At 38.8% G+C, this 17,701-nt stretch overlaps 1 protein-coding gene across 7 annotated transcripts in view; it reads right to left on the bottom strand.

Moving 5' to 3' along the window:
- CASK (calcium/calmodulin dependent serine protein kinase) overlaps positions 1–17,701 on the bottom strand; it is a 440,186-nt gene that overhangs the window by 93,801 nt on the left and 328,684 nt on the right. For all 7 annotated transcript variants that reach the window (XM_036270439.1, XM_036270436.1, XM_036270433.1 and 4 more), the window contains exon 11: positions 3,563–3,684. In XM_036270439.1, coding sequence (XP_036126332.1) covers positions 3,563–3,684 — 122 coding nt within the window. The remainder of the gene's footprint in view (positions 1–3,562; positions 3,685–17,701) is intronic.

The raw sequence follows: 17,701 nt of genomic DNA, 5'->3' as shown, positions 1-17,701 counted from the left end.
GTTTCGTTTCCTCCGAACAAACGCTAACAATGTTTCTTTGAATTTTGAGTTTGTTACTGTTTTAAACGCATGACTAGAAAAAATAAAATACTTTAGTATTTAGTCTTTAGTCTTCTGTAGGAACTTAATCCTGTTTCTTGTCATTTTAAAATTATGGCCTCAAATTTAGCTATTTGTGAATTAACAAATTATTTAAATATAATTAAGATATTTTATAAACTGGCTCAGTAGGATTAATAACAGTCAATCCATAGTCCAAAAAACTATACCACTAGGTGTCACTACTTGGAATCTTTGAAAAGAAACCAACATTGATTTTGCAAAACAAAATAATCCAAATCCAAGTATGGAATATGGAACATTAGAAAGAAGACTAATGACTGGTCAAAGTTTGAAAAGCTTCTTCTCGAGAGTCGGTCATACCATGTTCGTTTTTTTTTTTTGTGCATACCATAAGCATTTAAGTATTAAAACAAATTTAATGGTTAGGTTTCTCTATGTGGCAGCCAACTGAATACTTCATTGATTGCATTATTGAAATGTAGTCTCTTAGCTCTGAAATAAGAGCTTAATGAACAGTATTTATGGGCTGTAGATCATGATGGCCTATGTCATCCATGATGATTAAGCTTCCCTTGAAGGACAGCTCAGTTAGCATCTTCAGAACCAAATGCATCCGAACACTGCCCAGGGCCGGCCTTTCAGTCAGTCATTTCAGGAAGGGACCGGGCTTCACGTGTAGCACTTGTCTGCCAAATTCTGCAGACATAGCGTCTTTTTAATGAGCAGACCTCATTTTCAGTCCACCAGCTCCTTTTTAAATTGAGGTGCATTGATAAGGCAGATGCTGATACTGCAGACACATCTTTAAGTTTATAATTCATAAGCACCCCAAAGGACTTTAGACATGTTTTTCCTCTCTAAAATCTGAGTCTCTTCTGAAGTTGTAATAATGTCTACCCAAGAATGTAGCAGTTATTCAAAATAAATGTTTTCGGTGAGGTCTGAGAAGTTTAGCATTGGGCAATAATTGGTGGCCTGGCTCAGCTCCAAAGTCCAGTCTGTTTCTGACCATCTGCCCTTCTTTGTAAAAACCCGCAATGTTCTTGCATTTCCTCTGCAGTCTCAAGCTTGGTGCGCTCAGATACCTTGTTATATTAAGAAAAATACAACTTCAGAAACCAAGTTGGGCTTCTCTGAGCCTTTAAGTGACAAAAAATCCTTGATCTAAAGGTCAGTAAATCTTAGCAAATACCTAACCACTGACTACACAGAAATAAACCAAATCTCCAGGCCCTGCTGCAGCTTCTTTCATATATCCCACACACTAATTCCGCTAAAGGGTAGGACTTCTGTGGGAAACTCACAGTTGTGAAAACTTTCTGCATCATATGAAGCAATGATAGAGGACAACAGATATTTAAATAACCAATGAATAGAGGCCAAACGTTAATTAAATGACACATAATGACAACTATGATGATGATGTGATGGTGGTGGTGGTGGTGGTGGAGGAGGAGGAGGGCTAGAAGCAAGTCACAAAAGAGAATGAATTTCAAGGGCTTTTGGTGCCCAAGGAAAGTAAGCTATTTGAAATAAACTTAATCTGAAATGTCCTCGAATCACTTGAGATAAATTACACCAAAGAGAAGAACCATTTCCTTATTTCCCTGAGTACGCTTTTAGCTTTATTGGGATAAAATTGACAAATACAACTGTAATATATTTAAAGATTAAAACATGACGATTTGATAAATGTATACGCAGTGAAAGGATTCCCACAATCAAGTTAATTAACACACCCATTACCTCACATAGTTATCTTTTTTTTTTTGTTTTGGTGAAAACACTTTAAGTTCTACTCTCAACAAATTTCAATTACACAATACAGTGTTATCCACTATAGTCACCATGTTATACGTTACATCCCCAGACTATATTCATCTTATAATTGAAAGCCTGTGCCCTTTTACAATTTCCCCCTGGCCAGGGACAACCATCATTCTATTCTGTTTCCATGAGTTCATTTTTTTTTAGGATTCTATATATAAGTGACACCATGCAGTATTTTTCTTTCTCTGCCTCGCTTATTTCACTAACTGCATTTTAAAACTATGCTTCCCAGCTTTCTTGCAGCTAGGTATGTATATAACTAGTACTTGCAAATGAAATATGGGCAAAAGTGATATAGCCCATTTCCAACCTTGACCCTACAAAGTTTTCCATTTTCTTTCACCTGCTGGCTGGGTGCAAAGGATGAAGTGGAAGATTCCAAGGGGCTGGGAGATGGCAGAACTACATAGTGGAAGAGACTTGGATCCCTGAATGACTATGTGGAAGAGACCCGCTCCCATCTTCCTGTATTAGGCTATGATGTGAGCAAGAAATAGAATATAAGAAAGCCAAACTAATTTTTTAACATTTGATAATTTAGTTTGACCACATTTATGGAAAGAAGTCAATGTTAGATACCTATGGCTGCACTTAGTGTGAAGTTGAACATAATGCAATACTCTTAGTTTTGCTTTTCCCAAACCAGTCCTGATCAATTCAACAGGACTGTGATTAAAAAAATTATGTGCCCAAATTAGTTTGAGAAATGCTCTTAACGTTAATCAGGTTTCTTTGCTATAGGATATCTCAGAGGTGTTAATATACTAACATCCATTGTAAATCTGTAAAAAGGGAATAAAGAATGTAGCATTTCCCAAACTTAATTAGTCAAGCAATAATTTAACCAATAAATTTAAGATCTACCCCCCCATGGCAATACTCATCACTGTCTCCCAGAGCAACGTCCTGAAGAATACATTCCAGACAATTTTGCCTTAGTTGCATTTGTATCAATATGGTGCACTGATCAGAGTTGGCACCAAAAGTTCTAGGCAACCCAAAGCAAATATTACTCTATTAAGGGAAGGTTTTTCTTGGGAAGAAACCTAATATATACTACTAGACTAATATGTACTAAGAAAGTTTTCACTGCTGAAGTGAATCAAGTTCTCTAAGAAAGGCATTTTACTAAAATGTGACTGAAATGAAAGCAGATGTAAACTATCAACTTTTGATTTTTCTTTTTATCTCAATCTGCTGTCAATGGAGCTTGTCCTATTTAATAATGAAGTATATCCTTATGCTTTAAGGAGAAGACACTGAATCTATGAAAACCAGCAATGTTAAATATGAAATATATGACTACAGTCCAATACACAATATTTTATTTGTTTTTCTCTCCTATACTCATGCTTGAGGTCAATGTTTTAAAACAGTGTTTAAAGCAATAAAAAGTAATCACAGCTAAGATCAATGGATTCTCCTAACAGACATACACACATATACACATACACATAATTTTTTTCACCGTGACTTGCTGGGTTATATTGCATTGTGATATATATAAATATAATATTTTATTTTAGTTATAAATCTGTGATTGATGATTTCCCACAGACTTAAGGCGACTGAAAAAAGATTGTTATGATGGACATCGAGAAATTTATATAAAGTAAAATCATATGCTCAATTGTATCCCCCACAAATAATAATAAAAAGGAAGACTTACATCTAGTAGTGTGTGAAGATGCTGATCCTGGAAAACACTGTGTAGAAAATCTAAGTCCTTTTCACTGCAGTCTGTAAGTGCGTGAATTTCTTCCAGGCTGTCCAGCACCTGTGAGACTGCTCCTAAGGGGAACAAACAGAAAAGAAACAGCCAGTACAGAAAGTCCATGTCAGACTAACCTTTGTGATCTAAATCTTGCATTTCAGAACAATGGGCTAACGAACAGAACTTCAAAGGTTGCTGTCCTCAGTGAAGGACAGACTTACACAGAATTTCATAACTTTAAGGATAGAGTATTTTCAATGAGTTGATGTTCTTAACGATGTAATGTGTGCGCTTCGTTTTTAAAGCTTGTCTTACTCGAATTAAGGAAATTCATCAACTATGAGCTACTGGAAGATCCGGTACAGCAAGTTATGCATCAGATGAATGTGGGTCCCATGACCCCGTGATGTTTTGGAATATGACAGAAATAACACAGGTGAGCCTTTCATATAGGTGCATTCCATCAGGAACTGAGGAAAGCCGGCTGTAGATCTGAGGGGCAAACATTTTCATCTGGGCGCTCCTGAGGTGTAAAGTAGGCTTCTTAGGATTTTTAAAGCTCAAACTTAAGTTGACAAATATCCCAATCCATTCTTTTTCTTTTGTTCACATACAAAGTCAAGAGAACCAAGTTGTTCTCAGTCTGTTGAGCTTTTATTCGGAAGACAAAGACAAAAGGTAAGTATACCGACTGACACTTCCAAATACCATATTAACCATTAGGGCAAATCATTTTTGCAGGGCAAAAGCAAATGGTAGTGTGGTCGCTTTAAGTTTTCTCTTATAACTAGGAATCCTGAGAGCTATCAGCAGAGAAAGAGACGTACTGAGTAGTAACCAAGTCACTTACGCAGCCTTAAAGAAATGATTATCCTATTTCACTCTGCAGACAACACAGACATACATACATACTCCAGAGAAAGAAAAGAACCCTGAGAGGTGAGGCTTCAGAATATTAGCATTCACGATGTTAGGAAAATTCTAAGAATAAGGCCCTTGTTACACATGTAAGTCTTCGATCAGTAGTTTTCAGACAGCGGCAATTCTGCCCCACATTTCTGGTTGTCACAACTGTGTTGGTGCTGGTGGGAGGGGGATAGGTTGTGCTACTGTTGTCTAGTGCGTAGAGGCCTGGGATGCTATTTAACATCTTACAATGTCCAGGACAGTTCCCATTCCCCCCAAAAAATTATGCAGCCCAAAATGTCAATAGGGCTGAGGTTCAGAAACCTTGCTTTAGATAAAGATAGAAATCTTAAATCTTTCTGTTCTGGAACTTTATGCTGCTTCTAATTACTTCTGGTCTTGAATCTTTACTCATTTGTATGTATAGATTGGTAAGAATGTAAATGGGTAGCACTTTTCCAGAAAGTAATCTGGTAACATAAAATAAAGAGCCTTAATAATGCTCACGAACTTTGATTCTGTAATTCCATTTACAAAAATCTACCTTAAGAAAAAACAGAAAATGTAGAAAAAGGTCTATGTATAAGATATTTATCATAGAAAATGGAAAAGATATAATAATTAGAGAATGATCACATAAATTATAGAACATCTATATAATGGACTATGTAGCCAAATGAAAAATGCTTTTAAAGATTTTGAAAAATAGAGAAATCCTCATGATATAAAATCCAAAAGAAAGCAGAATACAAAACCACATAAACTATGTATTTGCAATGATGACTGAAAAAATATATATAGATCCAGAATAAAATACTCCAAAAGGGTAACAGTAGTTATCTTTATTGTCCTATTTATACTTTATTCTGTACTTGTCCATATGTTCCAAGTTTTTTTTGCAGTACTATTTCATTATATTAAAGATTTGGGGCTTAAGCCATAAATCAAGTGTTTATCCACATGGAAATTACTGTGGCCAGTTTGTTTTTTTTTTAATTTGACTTTTATTTTGAGATAACTGTAGATTCACATGCAGTTGTAAGAAATAACACAGAGATCTCACGTATGCTTCACCAAGTTTCCCCCAATGGTAACATCTTGGGAAACTGTTACAACAGCACAGCTGGGGTACTGACATTGATACAAGTCAAGCTACAGAATATTTCCATCACCACAAGGATCCTTTTTATAGCCACATTCATTTTCCTCGTACCCTATTCCCTCCTAACCCCAACAACCACTACTCTGTTCTCCATTTATATAATTTCATCGTTTTAAAGATGTTATATAAATGAAACACACAGTATGTAATCTTTTGGGATTGGCTTTTTTGACCTAGCATAATTCTCTGGAGATTCATCGAGGTTCTTACACCTATCAATAATTTAATCCGTTTGAATGTTGGGTAGTATTTCATTGCATGGATGTACCACAGTTTGACCATTCATCGTTGAAGAGACTGTGGATACTTTTAAATTTTGAATAATTACGCCCACTAGGCTATGGGTATTCTTTCACTGGAAACATTAAGTGGACATTAATGGGATAAAAAGGTACAAGGCAGAAATCAATCCTTATCTCCCCTGTTGTTTCTGAAAAGGTATTAACTCAACCCACTTCCTTCTACCTGCTCTTCTCAGGACTTTTACTTTGTTCTGAGTAGAAAAAAATCTGGAAATTAGTTCAAAGTCAGCTCATTCATCATCCTTTACTGAAAGCCTTGGAAAGCAAGAGATGATATGAAGAAATTAGTACTAAATGTCCCAGTGAATCCCGAACCCTAGCACACCATCAACAGCAGAATTAGATGATACCAGCTTTATAAAGTTACGAAAGCCAGTTCTAAATTTCTGGACTTATGAAACTGCAATAACAAAAATACTAGCGAAAAAATTTTTTTTGTATATTAAAAAAATTCAACAGATCCCACAGAAACCTAGTTATCATTTTCAATCAGTTATTTTTGTGAAATCTTATCTAATTTTTATTGTTTTCCCCCCAGTATTGCTTATGCTGATATATAATCTAGGTAGAAATTTATTAATACTATAAGATTAAAATAAAACAACCGTGTATCTAGTGGATACTAAGGTGGCAAGCCTACCTGCCGGGAAGCAGTTTTGGCTGTACCAGACCAAGGATGTATCATTTGTTGGTCTGTGAACTCCCAAAGCTCTGTGCAATTCCTGTCCCCCCAACACACTCTATGAATTACCCTATGTGTCCACTTGTTCACTTTTCTGTGCTGTGAGGTCCTTAAGGCAGGTCTATATTTGATTCATTTTATAAGATCCACAAGTTATACACTAAATTAATGAAGTATTAAAGTAACATCATAATGACAGTAGCTCCTGATTTCTTGAGTGTTTGTTATGTGCCAGGCATATCCATAGGAAAACGAAGTAAGGTAGATACATTACCTGACCTTTCTCGATATGGAAGTGAGGTTCAGAGAGGCCAAGGACGGTCACAGCTAGAAGGGGCGGGGCCAGGGCTCAACTCTGGTGTGTCTTGCTTCAAAGTCTATGCCCTACCTGACTTACTACACTAATTGGCCATACCAGGAAGCATAGGGGGAACGTTCAACAAGAAGCTATGTGTGGTTTATGCAAGGATATGGTGTTTAAAAAAAAACTTGAACCCTATTGAGTCAGACAATAACCAAAGTCTTTATTGAATGTTCCTGCTTTTTGCCACATGCTAAGCAGGAGCTTCAGAGAAAACAGGTATGATCTCTGGCCTAGAAGGAGGGACTCTCAGCCTGCTGTGTGAAGTAGTCACCCTGAAGTAAATGGGCACAGAAATAGGTTGCCTGGGGGGAGAGTCTCAGAGAGGAGTTGGACGAGCAGAAGGAATTCAGCACCTCCACCTGGAGTCTAATCTGCTTGTAGGGGCCCAGTGGATGCTCTGCTGGAAAGCACAAAGGCATCTGTCAGTCTGTTTCCAGAAGGCAAGAACCACTAGGTCAACAGGTCTATTTAACCTCTTTGCATCTGCTGTCTTTTCGGAACTGATTTATAGTCTTATCTTGTACCCTAATGTGACTAACTCTGTGAATTTTCAATCATGAAAGGAAGCATTTCCATAGCTGCACTCAAGTTGCCTATTTCAAACTCTGAAAAGTGCAACTAATTTTAAGTTTCTGAAATTAGGTAGGAAAATTAGTTTGTACTCCATTTCTCCTTCATCTTTTCAAATTGAATAAACACTATTTTTGGTCTAACCTTAAAATCTTTCTTCACCTTTGATCATTTTAACACCTTCCACTGACACCTCCTTCTAGTTCCATTATTTTTTTTCTTTGGGTATAACCAGCAGAACCACAGAAACATTTTTAGTCTGGCAGATGTATATAATTGATATTGAGAGTTCAATACCAAGCCCATCTAAAAGTTTTATAATTTTTCAGTTCATTATAAAACCTAAATGTACACAAATGCATTTTTGGGGCTTTTCCATTGCTATTTGTTTTAAACTGAGGCAGTAATAACAATGAATAACACAAAACAACACAACACATGCACAGGCTCTTAAGCTGCTACTAGTATTTAGTTTGTTGATGCTGTCAACTCGGAAAGAAATATTCATTTTTCTCAAAAACAGAAAAGGATGTTTTTTAAAAAACTTTTTTTTCCTTTATGGGTTTTAGAGAAAGAGAAAGGGAGAGGGAGAGAAAGATAGAAACATCGATGAGAGAGAACATTGACTGGCCGCCTCCTGCATGCCCCCTACTGGGGATCGGGTCCACAACCTGAACATATGCCCTGACCAGGAATCAAACTGGCGACCTCTTGGTGCGTGGGTCAATGCTCAACCACTGAGCCACACCAGCTGGGCTAAGAATGTTTTAAAAAAATTATTATTATTTAAATTATTATTATGTTTTTATTGATTTTTTTAAAGAGAGAGGAAGGGAGAAAGAGATAGAAACATCAGTGTGAGAAAGAAACACTGATTGGCTGCTTTCTGCATGCTCCCTACTGGGGATTGAACCCGAAACCTGGGCATGTGCCCTGATGATAATCGAACTGGGATTTCTCAGTCCATGGGATGATGCTCAGTCCACGGAGCTACATTGGTCGGGCTGGAAAGGATGTTTTTATATAAGACCTCTATATAAAGTTGTAACTGCCTTGAAGAAAATAAATGAATAAATAGTACATGAGTTCACCCCTCTAATTACAAGATTGTAGGTATCCTATTCACATTTATATTCCAGGCTGCACTTGCATTGCGCTTTGCACAAAAACACTATAAAATGATGTGTTCAACTAAAATCAATATTTTCTGAGCAAATTCTGAAGAACTGAAAATAAAGTATTATAACATAATTACAAAAAAACAGTTAATTATAGAAACTCATAGACACAGATAATAGTATGGTGATTACCAGAGAGAGAGGAGGGTGGGAGGGAGGTAGGAGAGTAAAGGGGGGATAAATGGTGATGGAAGGAGACTTGACTTGAGGTGGTGAACACACAATAAAATATACAGCCCTGGCCGGTTTAGCTCAGTGGTTAGAGCGTCGGCCTGCGGTAAATAGAGACCTGGGTTCGGTTCCCGCTCAGGGCGCGTACCTCGGATGCAGTTTGTCCCCGGCCCTGGTTGGGTTGTGTGGGTGGCAGCCACTCGATGTGTCCCTTTCACGTCGATGTTTCTCTCTCTTTCTCTTCCTCTCTCTCCCTCCCACTCTATCAGAACAAAAAATGTCCTCGAGGATAAATAAAATAAAAATAAGATATACAGATGATATATTATGAAATTATACACTTGAAACTGATACAATTTTATTAACCAATACCACCCCAATGAATTCAATAAAAATTTAAAAATTAAATTATTTTAATCCTTTTATTGTATAATAGTTCATTACTTCCAAAGTGCTTTTACATTTATTACCTTATGTGATTTCACAGTAACTGTACCCTGTAGGCAAATATTTTTATATTTGAAGAATCAGAGTCTCAGCAGTGTTAAATAACCCTGGGGCCACAGTGGTGAGAAGAAGAGCGAGTCCCAGAACCCAGGTCTCTCACAACCCACTATAGACTGGCCCTTCCTTAAACCATGTTTCTCTCTCAGCAAGGTACCTGAATAATTTGCATTCGATAATGAGATTATATCCAATTTCTGTTTGATCTTTAATTTCAATTTTACCATATAAAATTTATTTTCTTAGGCCTTGCTCCAAACTTTCAAAATGACAAATTTATTAGAAAGTAATCAAGCTTTGAGAACAGGAGATGGCAGCGGGCAGGATCGGAGGGAGGGTGAGTGTGTGAGAGAGTGAGCGAGTGTGTGAGAGAGTGTGAGTGGACGTGAAGGTGGACGACCACACCCGAGCAGTGCAGAGACGCAGAGCAGAAGGTCCCTGTGCTGTGGACGGAGCAGCCGGCTACCACGGTAAGTGGCCCTTGAGGGTGCTTCTCCCTGCGCCACTGGGAGGTCCCAGCATTTTGGAAGATCCCGGGTCTTCCCTGGGAGGAGGCAGTGGGAGCGGCTAGGGCCCAGCAACCTGAGCCCACCAGCACACCTGGCACCATCGGACCAGTGGACACTCTGTGTCAACACACACTGGTGCACAGTACTGGAGCTCCCAAGGTGCCAGTCTCGGAAGCCAGAGACACCCAGGACCCAGCACCATCCCCCATAGTAGCAGCCCGATCAGAGTCGAAATATACCCCCAGCAACAGAGGCTGGGAGCAGACATCCATCCCCAGGCAACAGAAGCACAGACCAGCAGCACTCCCCAGACAACAGCAGCAGGATCCTGGGCTCCACAGAGGCCTGTGCGGTCCAGTAGCTCACAAGAGCAGAGGGAAGCCAGAGCCTGAGAGAGACTGGTGAGATCCAGCTGCCTGCCCCCGGGGAAATGCAGGGTGCGGGGGCACCAGAGAGGCCTGTGTAACCCAGTTACCCGCGGGACCTGTGGGGTGCTGAAGCACCAGAGAGGCCGGTGCGACCCAGGAGCCCATAACATAGGCATAGAGCTGGGTCCCCAAAGGGACTGTGTGATCCAGTTACCCGCAGGACCTGCAGGGTGCGGGGGCACCAGAAAGGCCTGTGTAACCCATTGTGCACAAGATAGGCTTAGAGGATGTAAAAATGGAGGCGGAGTGAATAGAAGCTACACAGACGATCTCCCAAGACCAAACGGGAATTACAACTAAAATAAAGATAAATCCTTGGAAAAAAGCAATAGAAAAGCAGCAGGACAGGACCATATAACCAGGGACACTGGTAGGATCTGTGGAGGCATGAAAGGGTGGCGGGCTGGGAGCCCACGAACAGCAGCAGTCTTAGCTGTGAGCAGCACCCTTGGGGACAAAAGACCAAGCCCCCTCCACAGCCCAGAGAGCCAGGACAGAGCACTGAAATAGCCATAGCCACTCACCTGGGGGGTACAACAGAGGGACAGCAGACTGGGCTGGAACTCTGTGGGGACACCCGGGATTTGGAGGGCACTCAGAGTTTTTGCTGAATTGTGGCCACAAAGGACAGTGGCCAGGGTGCTCCTTCCCAAAGTTGTGGGGAAAAGCAGCAGCCTCCCCGCACTGGGAGAGTCGGCATTTCCCAGGTGAGGCAAATAAAATAAATTGAGGCTCATTAACAACCAGCATCTATCCCACCCTCTGGAAATCCTCTTATGCAGAACACCAGGGCTACATTCCAAGGCACTGAGTAACTGAGACTGCTAGCCACCAGGAAAAAGCGAGAGGATAACTGAACCTTTCTTGGGTTTGCAAATCTACCCAGGAAAGTAAGACTTGACAGTGGTGTTTAACATGGGCCCACCCAGGCTCAACCAAACCGAGTAGAGGGAGCCACAAACAGCAGAACACCAACACTCACAGGGAAAATTTGGCAGGCTCCAAAATCTACTGGTGAAACAAAGAAACAAATCCCAAATGAAAGAACAAGCGAACTCTATCGAAGATGAGATAAATGAAATGCAGCTAAGCAAATGATCAGAGGTAGAGTTCAGAGCCATGATCTTGAGGAAGCTCAACAGCATGAGCAAGGACATAAGCACCATGGGTAAAGATATAGAAACATTGAAAACCAACCAAGTGGAAATGAAGAATGACATAGCAGAAATTAAGAATACATTGGAAGGACTAACCAGAAAAGTAGAGGGAGCTGAGGACCCGATCAGTGCATTAGAAGACAGGGTAGAAAAATTCAAGCAAACAGAAAACCAAAAGGAAAAAATAATTAAAAAATAGGAAGATAGCTTAAAAGAACTGTGGGACAACAGGAAACGTAATAACATTCACATCATCAGAGTCCCTGAAGAGGAAGAAAACAAGCAAGGGATAGAGAATATATTTGAAGAAATAGTGACAGAAAACTTTCCTAACTTGATGAAGGAAGACGGCATTCAAGTTCAAGAAGCACAGAGAGCCCCAAGTAAGAAGAACCCAAACAGGCCCACACCAACAAACATAATAATTAAAATGCCAAAAATTAAAGACAAAGAGAGAATCCTAAAGGCAGCAAAAGATAAGCAACAAGTTATGTACAAAAAGATCCCATAAGGCTCTCAGCTGACTTCTCAACAGAAACACTACAGGCCAGAAGGGAGTGGCATGAAGTAATCAAGGTCATGAAAAACAAGGATCTGAATCCAAGACTACTCTACCCAGCAAGGCTATCATTGTAAATAGAAGGTCAAATGAAGAGCTTCCCAGACAAAAAAAGGCTATGGGAATATATTAACACCCAACCAGCACTGCAAGATATGCTAAAAGGACTGCTGTAATTAGTAGAAGAAACAGGAAGAAAAATAGAACCACACTAAACAAAAATGACAATAAACAAGTACATATCAATAATCACCTTAAATATGAATGGTTTGAATGCTCTGATAAAAAGACACAGAGTAGCTGATTGGATAAGAAAGCATGACTCACATACATGTTGTTTACAAGAGACCCACCTCACAACAAAAGACTCATATAGGTTGAAAGTGAAGATGGAAAAAAATCTTCCAAGCAAACGGAAAGGAAAAAAGAAGTTCGGGTAACAATACTCATATCTGATAAAATAGATTTCAAAATGAAGACCATAACTAGAGACATAGAAGGCCACTACATAATATTGAAAGCATCTATCCAATAGGAAGATATAACCTTGGTAAACATATATGCATCCAACATAGGAGCACCAACATATATTAAAATTCTTCTGGAGGACTTCAAAGGACAAATCAACAGCAATACAATCATAGCAGGGGACTTCAACACCCCACTGAGATCACAGGATTGATCTTCTAGACAAAAAAATTTACAAGAAAACACAGACTCTAAATGAAGCATTGGATCAAATGGATTTAATAGATATCTACAGAGAATTATACCCCAAAACTGCAGAATTCACATTCTTCTCTAGTGCACATGGGACATTCTCAAAGATAGACCACATGTTAGGGCACAAACTAAGTCTCTACAAGTTCAGGAAAACTGAAATCATATCATGCATCTTCTCAGATCACAATGGCATGAAACTAGAAATCAATTGCAACAAGAACAATTGCAAAGACATTTGAAAACATAGAGGATAAATAGCATATTAGTGAACAATGAATGGGTTAAGGAGATCAAGGAAGAAATTGAAAACTTCCTGGAAACCAATGAAAGTGAACACAGAAGAAACACAAAAACTATGGGATTCAGTGAAAGCAGTTCTGAGAGGGAAGTTCATAGCACTACAGGTCTACCTCAAGAAGCAAGAAAAATTTCTAACAAACTATCTAACCTCACAACTTAAAGAACTAGAAAGCAAACAGAAAGAAAACCCCAGAGCAAGTAGAAGGAAGGAAATAGTAAAGATAAGAGCAGAAATAAATGACAAGGAGACCAAAAAAAAACACAAAAAAAACCTCAAAGGATCAATGAAACAAAGCTGGTTCTTTGAAAAGATAAACAAGATTGATGGACCCTTAGCTAGACTCACCATGAAACAAAGAGAGAACCCAGATACACAAAATCAGAAATGAAAGAGGAGACATAATCGCGGACACCACAGAAATACAAAGAATTGTTAACAAATATTATGAACAATTATACGACAAAAAATTCAACATTCTAAGCGAAATGGACCAATTTCTAGAAATATATAGTCTCCCAAAACTGAACCGGGAAGAGATAGAAAACCTGAACAGACCAATAACAACAAAGAAATTGAAGATGTAATCAAGACTCCCAGCAAACAAAACCCCAGGTCCGGACAGCTTCACGGGGGAATTTTACCGAACATTCAAAGAAGAACTAATACCCATTCACCTCAAACTATTTAAAAAAATTCAAGAAGAAGGAAGACTTCCAAACTTGTTTTATGAGGCCAGCATAATTCTAATTCCAAAACCAGAAAAAGACACTACAAAGAAAGAAAACTACAGGCCAATATCTTTGATAAACATAGATGCCAAAATCCTGAACAAAATACTAGCAAAATATTAGCAAATCGAATCCAGCAATACATCAAAAAAATTATTCACCATGACCAAGTTGGATTCATCTCAGGGATGCAAGGCTGGTACAATAATGTGATACAAACATAAACAAAATGAACAAAAATCATATGATCATATCAATAGATGCTGAAAAAGCATTCAACAAAATCCAGCACCCATTTCTGATAAAAACGCTCAGCAATCTGGGAATAGAGGGATCATATCTCGAAATAATAAAGGCCATATATAAAAGACCTACAACCAGCATCATACTCAATGGGCAAAAATTAAAAGCATTTCCCTTAAGAACAGGAACAAGACAGGGATGCCCACTTTCACCACTCTTATTTAACATAGTACTGGAAGTCTTAGCCACAGCAATCAGACAGGAAGAAAAAATAAAAGGGATCCAAATTGGAAAGGAGGAAGTGAAACTGTCATTATTCGCAGATGACATGATACTATATGTAGAAAACTTCAAAGACTCCATCAAAAATTGACTAGACTTAAAAAATGAATTTGGCAAAGTAGCAGGATACAAAATTAATGTCAAGAAATCGATGACATTCTTATATACCAATGATAAACTCACAGAAAGAGAAACTGAAAAAACAATCCCATTTACCATCGCGGCAAAAAAATTAAGATACCTAGGAATAAACTTAACCAAAGATGTAAAAGACCTATTTGCCGAAAACTACAGGAAATTGAAAAAAAGAAATAGAGGAAGATATAAAAAAGTAGAAGAGCATACCTTGTTCATGGATTGGAAGAATTAATATTAAAATGTCCATATCACCAAAAGCAATCTATAGATTCAATGCAATCCCCATCAAAATACCAACGACATACTTCACAGAACTAGAACAAATACTTCAAAAGTTCATATGAAACCAAAGACCCCGAATAGCCACAGCAATTTTGAAAAAGAAGGACAAAGTTGGAGGGATCACAATACCAGATATCAGGTTATACTACAAAGCCACTGTAATCAAAACAGCCTGGTACTGGCACAAGAACAGGAATATAAACCAGTGGAACAGAACAGAGAACCCAGAAATGGACCCAAAGGAATATGCTCAATTCATATGTGACAAAGGTGGCAAGAGAATACAGTGGAGTAAAGACAGCCTCTTTAATAAATGGTGTTGGGAAAATTGGACAGCTACATGCAAAAAAATGAAACTAGACCATCAACTTACACCATACACAAGAATAAACTCAAAATGGATAAAAGACTTAAATGTGACTCATGAATCCATAAAAATCCTGGAAGAAAACGTAGGCAACAAAATTGCGGACATCATACGCAGCAGAATTTTCAATGATACATCACCGAAGGCAACAGAAATAAAGAAGAAAATGAATATATGGGACTACATCAAACTAAAAATCTTCTGCACAGCAAAAGATACAATCATCAAAGTGGATAGGCAACCCACTGTATGGGAGAGCATAATTGCCAATGATATATCAGACAAGGAGTTAACTTCCAATATATACAGAGTGCTCATACAACTCAACAAAAGGAAGACAAAGAACCCAATTTAAAAATGGGCAGAGAAACTACACAGACACCTCTCCAAACAGGACATACAAATGGCTAAGAGACATATGAAGAAATGCTCAACATCACTAATCATCAGAGAGATGCAAATTAAAACAACAATGAGGTATCACCTCACACCTGTCAGAATGGCCGCCATCAACAAATCATCAAACAACAAGTGTTGGCGAGGGTGTGGATAAAAGGGGACTCTAGTACACTGCTGGTGGGAATGCAGACTGGTGCAGCCACTATGGAAAACAATATGATGTTACCTCAAAAAATTAAAAATTGAACTTCCATTTGACCCAGTGATCCCACTTCTGGGAATATACCCTAAGAAGCCTGAAACACCAATCAGAAAGAATATATGTACCACATGTTCATAGCCACACTATTTACAATAGCTAAGATCTGGAAACATTCCAAATGTCCTTCAGTAGACGAATGGATAAAAAAGCAGTGGTACATATACACAATGGAGTACTATGCAGCTGTAAGAAAGAAAGATCTCTTATCCTTTGAGACAACATGGAGGGACCTGGAAAGTGTCATCCTAAGCGAAACAAGCCAAACAGAGAAAGACAAGTATCATATGATCTCACTTATTTGTGGAATATAATGAACATAACAGTCTGAGGAATGGGGTTGTCCGAGAGATGTGGAAGTGGGGTACAGACTGAAAATCCCCCGAAGAGGGGGTGGTGGGAGAGATAAACCATAGAACTTATATGCATGTATGCATGAACAATGGACATGGACAACAAAGCTGGGGACAGGGCGGAGAGGGAAGGGGAGACGGGAATCAGTGGGGGCAAAAGGAGAAACATCTGTAACAAAAATAAATTAATTCATTAAAAAAATTTTAAAAGTAATCAAACTTTGCCTTTAGAATAGTATTTCACTTTAATTTTGCATACTTCATTAGCAAATCACGTTTGTATCTAAAGATTAGGTTGTTAATTACACAGTTTAATTTTGAACTTTTCTACTTTTTCTAAGTATCTCATTGATACAAATGAGTTTCTCAAAAGTTTTCTGCTACTCATAAAATAATCAAAAACGCATAAAACTGTCAACTGTTTTAAGTATTCTGAGTCTGTTTCTTTTTTAATTTTTACTGAAGTTGTTGCGGTGGCATTGGGTAATAAAGTTATGTAGGTTTCAGGCGTACAGTTCTATAATGCATCATCTGTACATTGCACTGTGTGTCCACCACCCAGTCAAATCATCTTCCGTCACCATATATTTGGCCCCCTTAACCTTTACCCCACCCCCCCCTTCCCTCCGGTAAACACCATACTGTTGTCTGTGTCTATGAGTTTCAGTGTCAAAGTACTTTGTTTATTTTATTTTTTGAATTTAATATAATTAACTTTTCCCAACACCATTTATCCCCTCTATGTCCTCTTCCACCTCCATTCCCTTGCCACACTGTTGTCCATGTCCATGAGTTCTCTCTTTTTTTCTCAATCCCTCCATTCCCCCCAACACTTCTCTCCCCACCAGAGCTGTCTGCCTGCTTTCTGTCTACGAGTCTGGTCTATAGTAGCAAAGCACTTTAAATAACATTCTGCTGGTTGTTAAGTGCCTATTCACATAAAGCTTTACAACTAAGGAAAAGCACTACTTGATACCTCCACAATGCTGTCATTCCCAAATGACATAATGAGTCTGCTGATTTTTTTTTTTTTTAAAAGGAGAGGGGTTCTAAATCTGGAGAAACAAGAGCAGTTACAAATGGGAAGAGTGTTACATTTCAATAGCCATTGAGTTGTATGAGGTAGGCAGCCTCTAAGCTGGTCCCCAAGATCCCTGCCTGTTGGTATTCATACTCTCGTATAAGCAATCCCTTCTCTGGAGTGTGGGCAGGGCTTATTAGTGATAGGATGTCATTTCCAAAATTCGGTTCTAAAGACTATGGCTTCTGTTTTGAGCTCTCTTACTTCTGTCCTCCTCCTCTGACCATTCATGCAGAGGGAAGCAGAACTAGGGAGAGGCCCAAGAGCCATGGAGGAACTAAAGCCTGTCAATAACCATGTGAATGAGCTTGGAAGAAGATTCCCGCTGTAGTTGGGCCTTCGCGTGAGACTGCAGCTCTGGACGACAGCTTGACTGTAATTCATGACAGATCTTGAGCCACAGGCACAAGACCTATGCCCAGATTCCTGACCCATAGAAACTGTGA

Source organism: Molossus molossus, unplaced genomic scaffold, assembly GCF_014108415.1.
Source record: "Molossus molossus isolate mMolMol1 unplaced genomic scaffold, mMolMol1.p scaffold_m16_p_2, whole genome shotgun sequence".
Classification (NCBI taxonomy): Eukaryota; Metazoa; Chordata; class Mammalia; order Chiroptera; family Molossidae; genus Molossus; species Molossus molossus.
The sequence above is the reverse complement of the archived record's forward strand: the minus strand, read 5'-3'. Positions and strand labels throughout refer to the sequence as shown.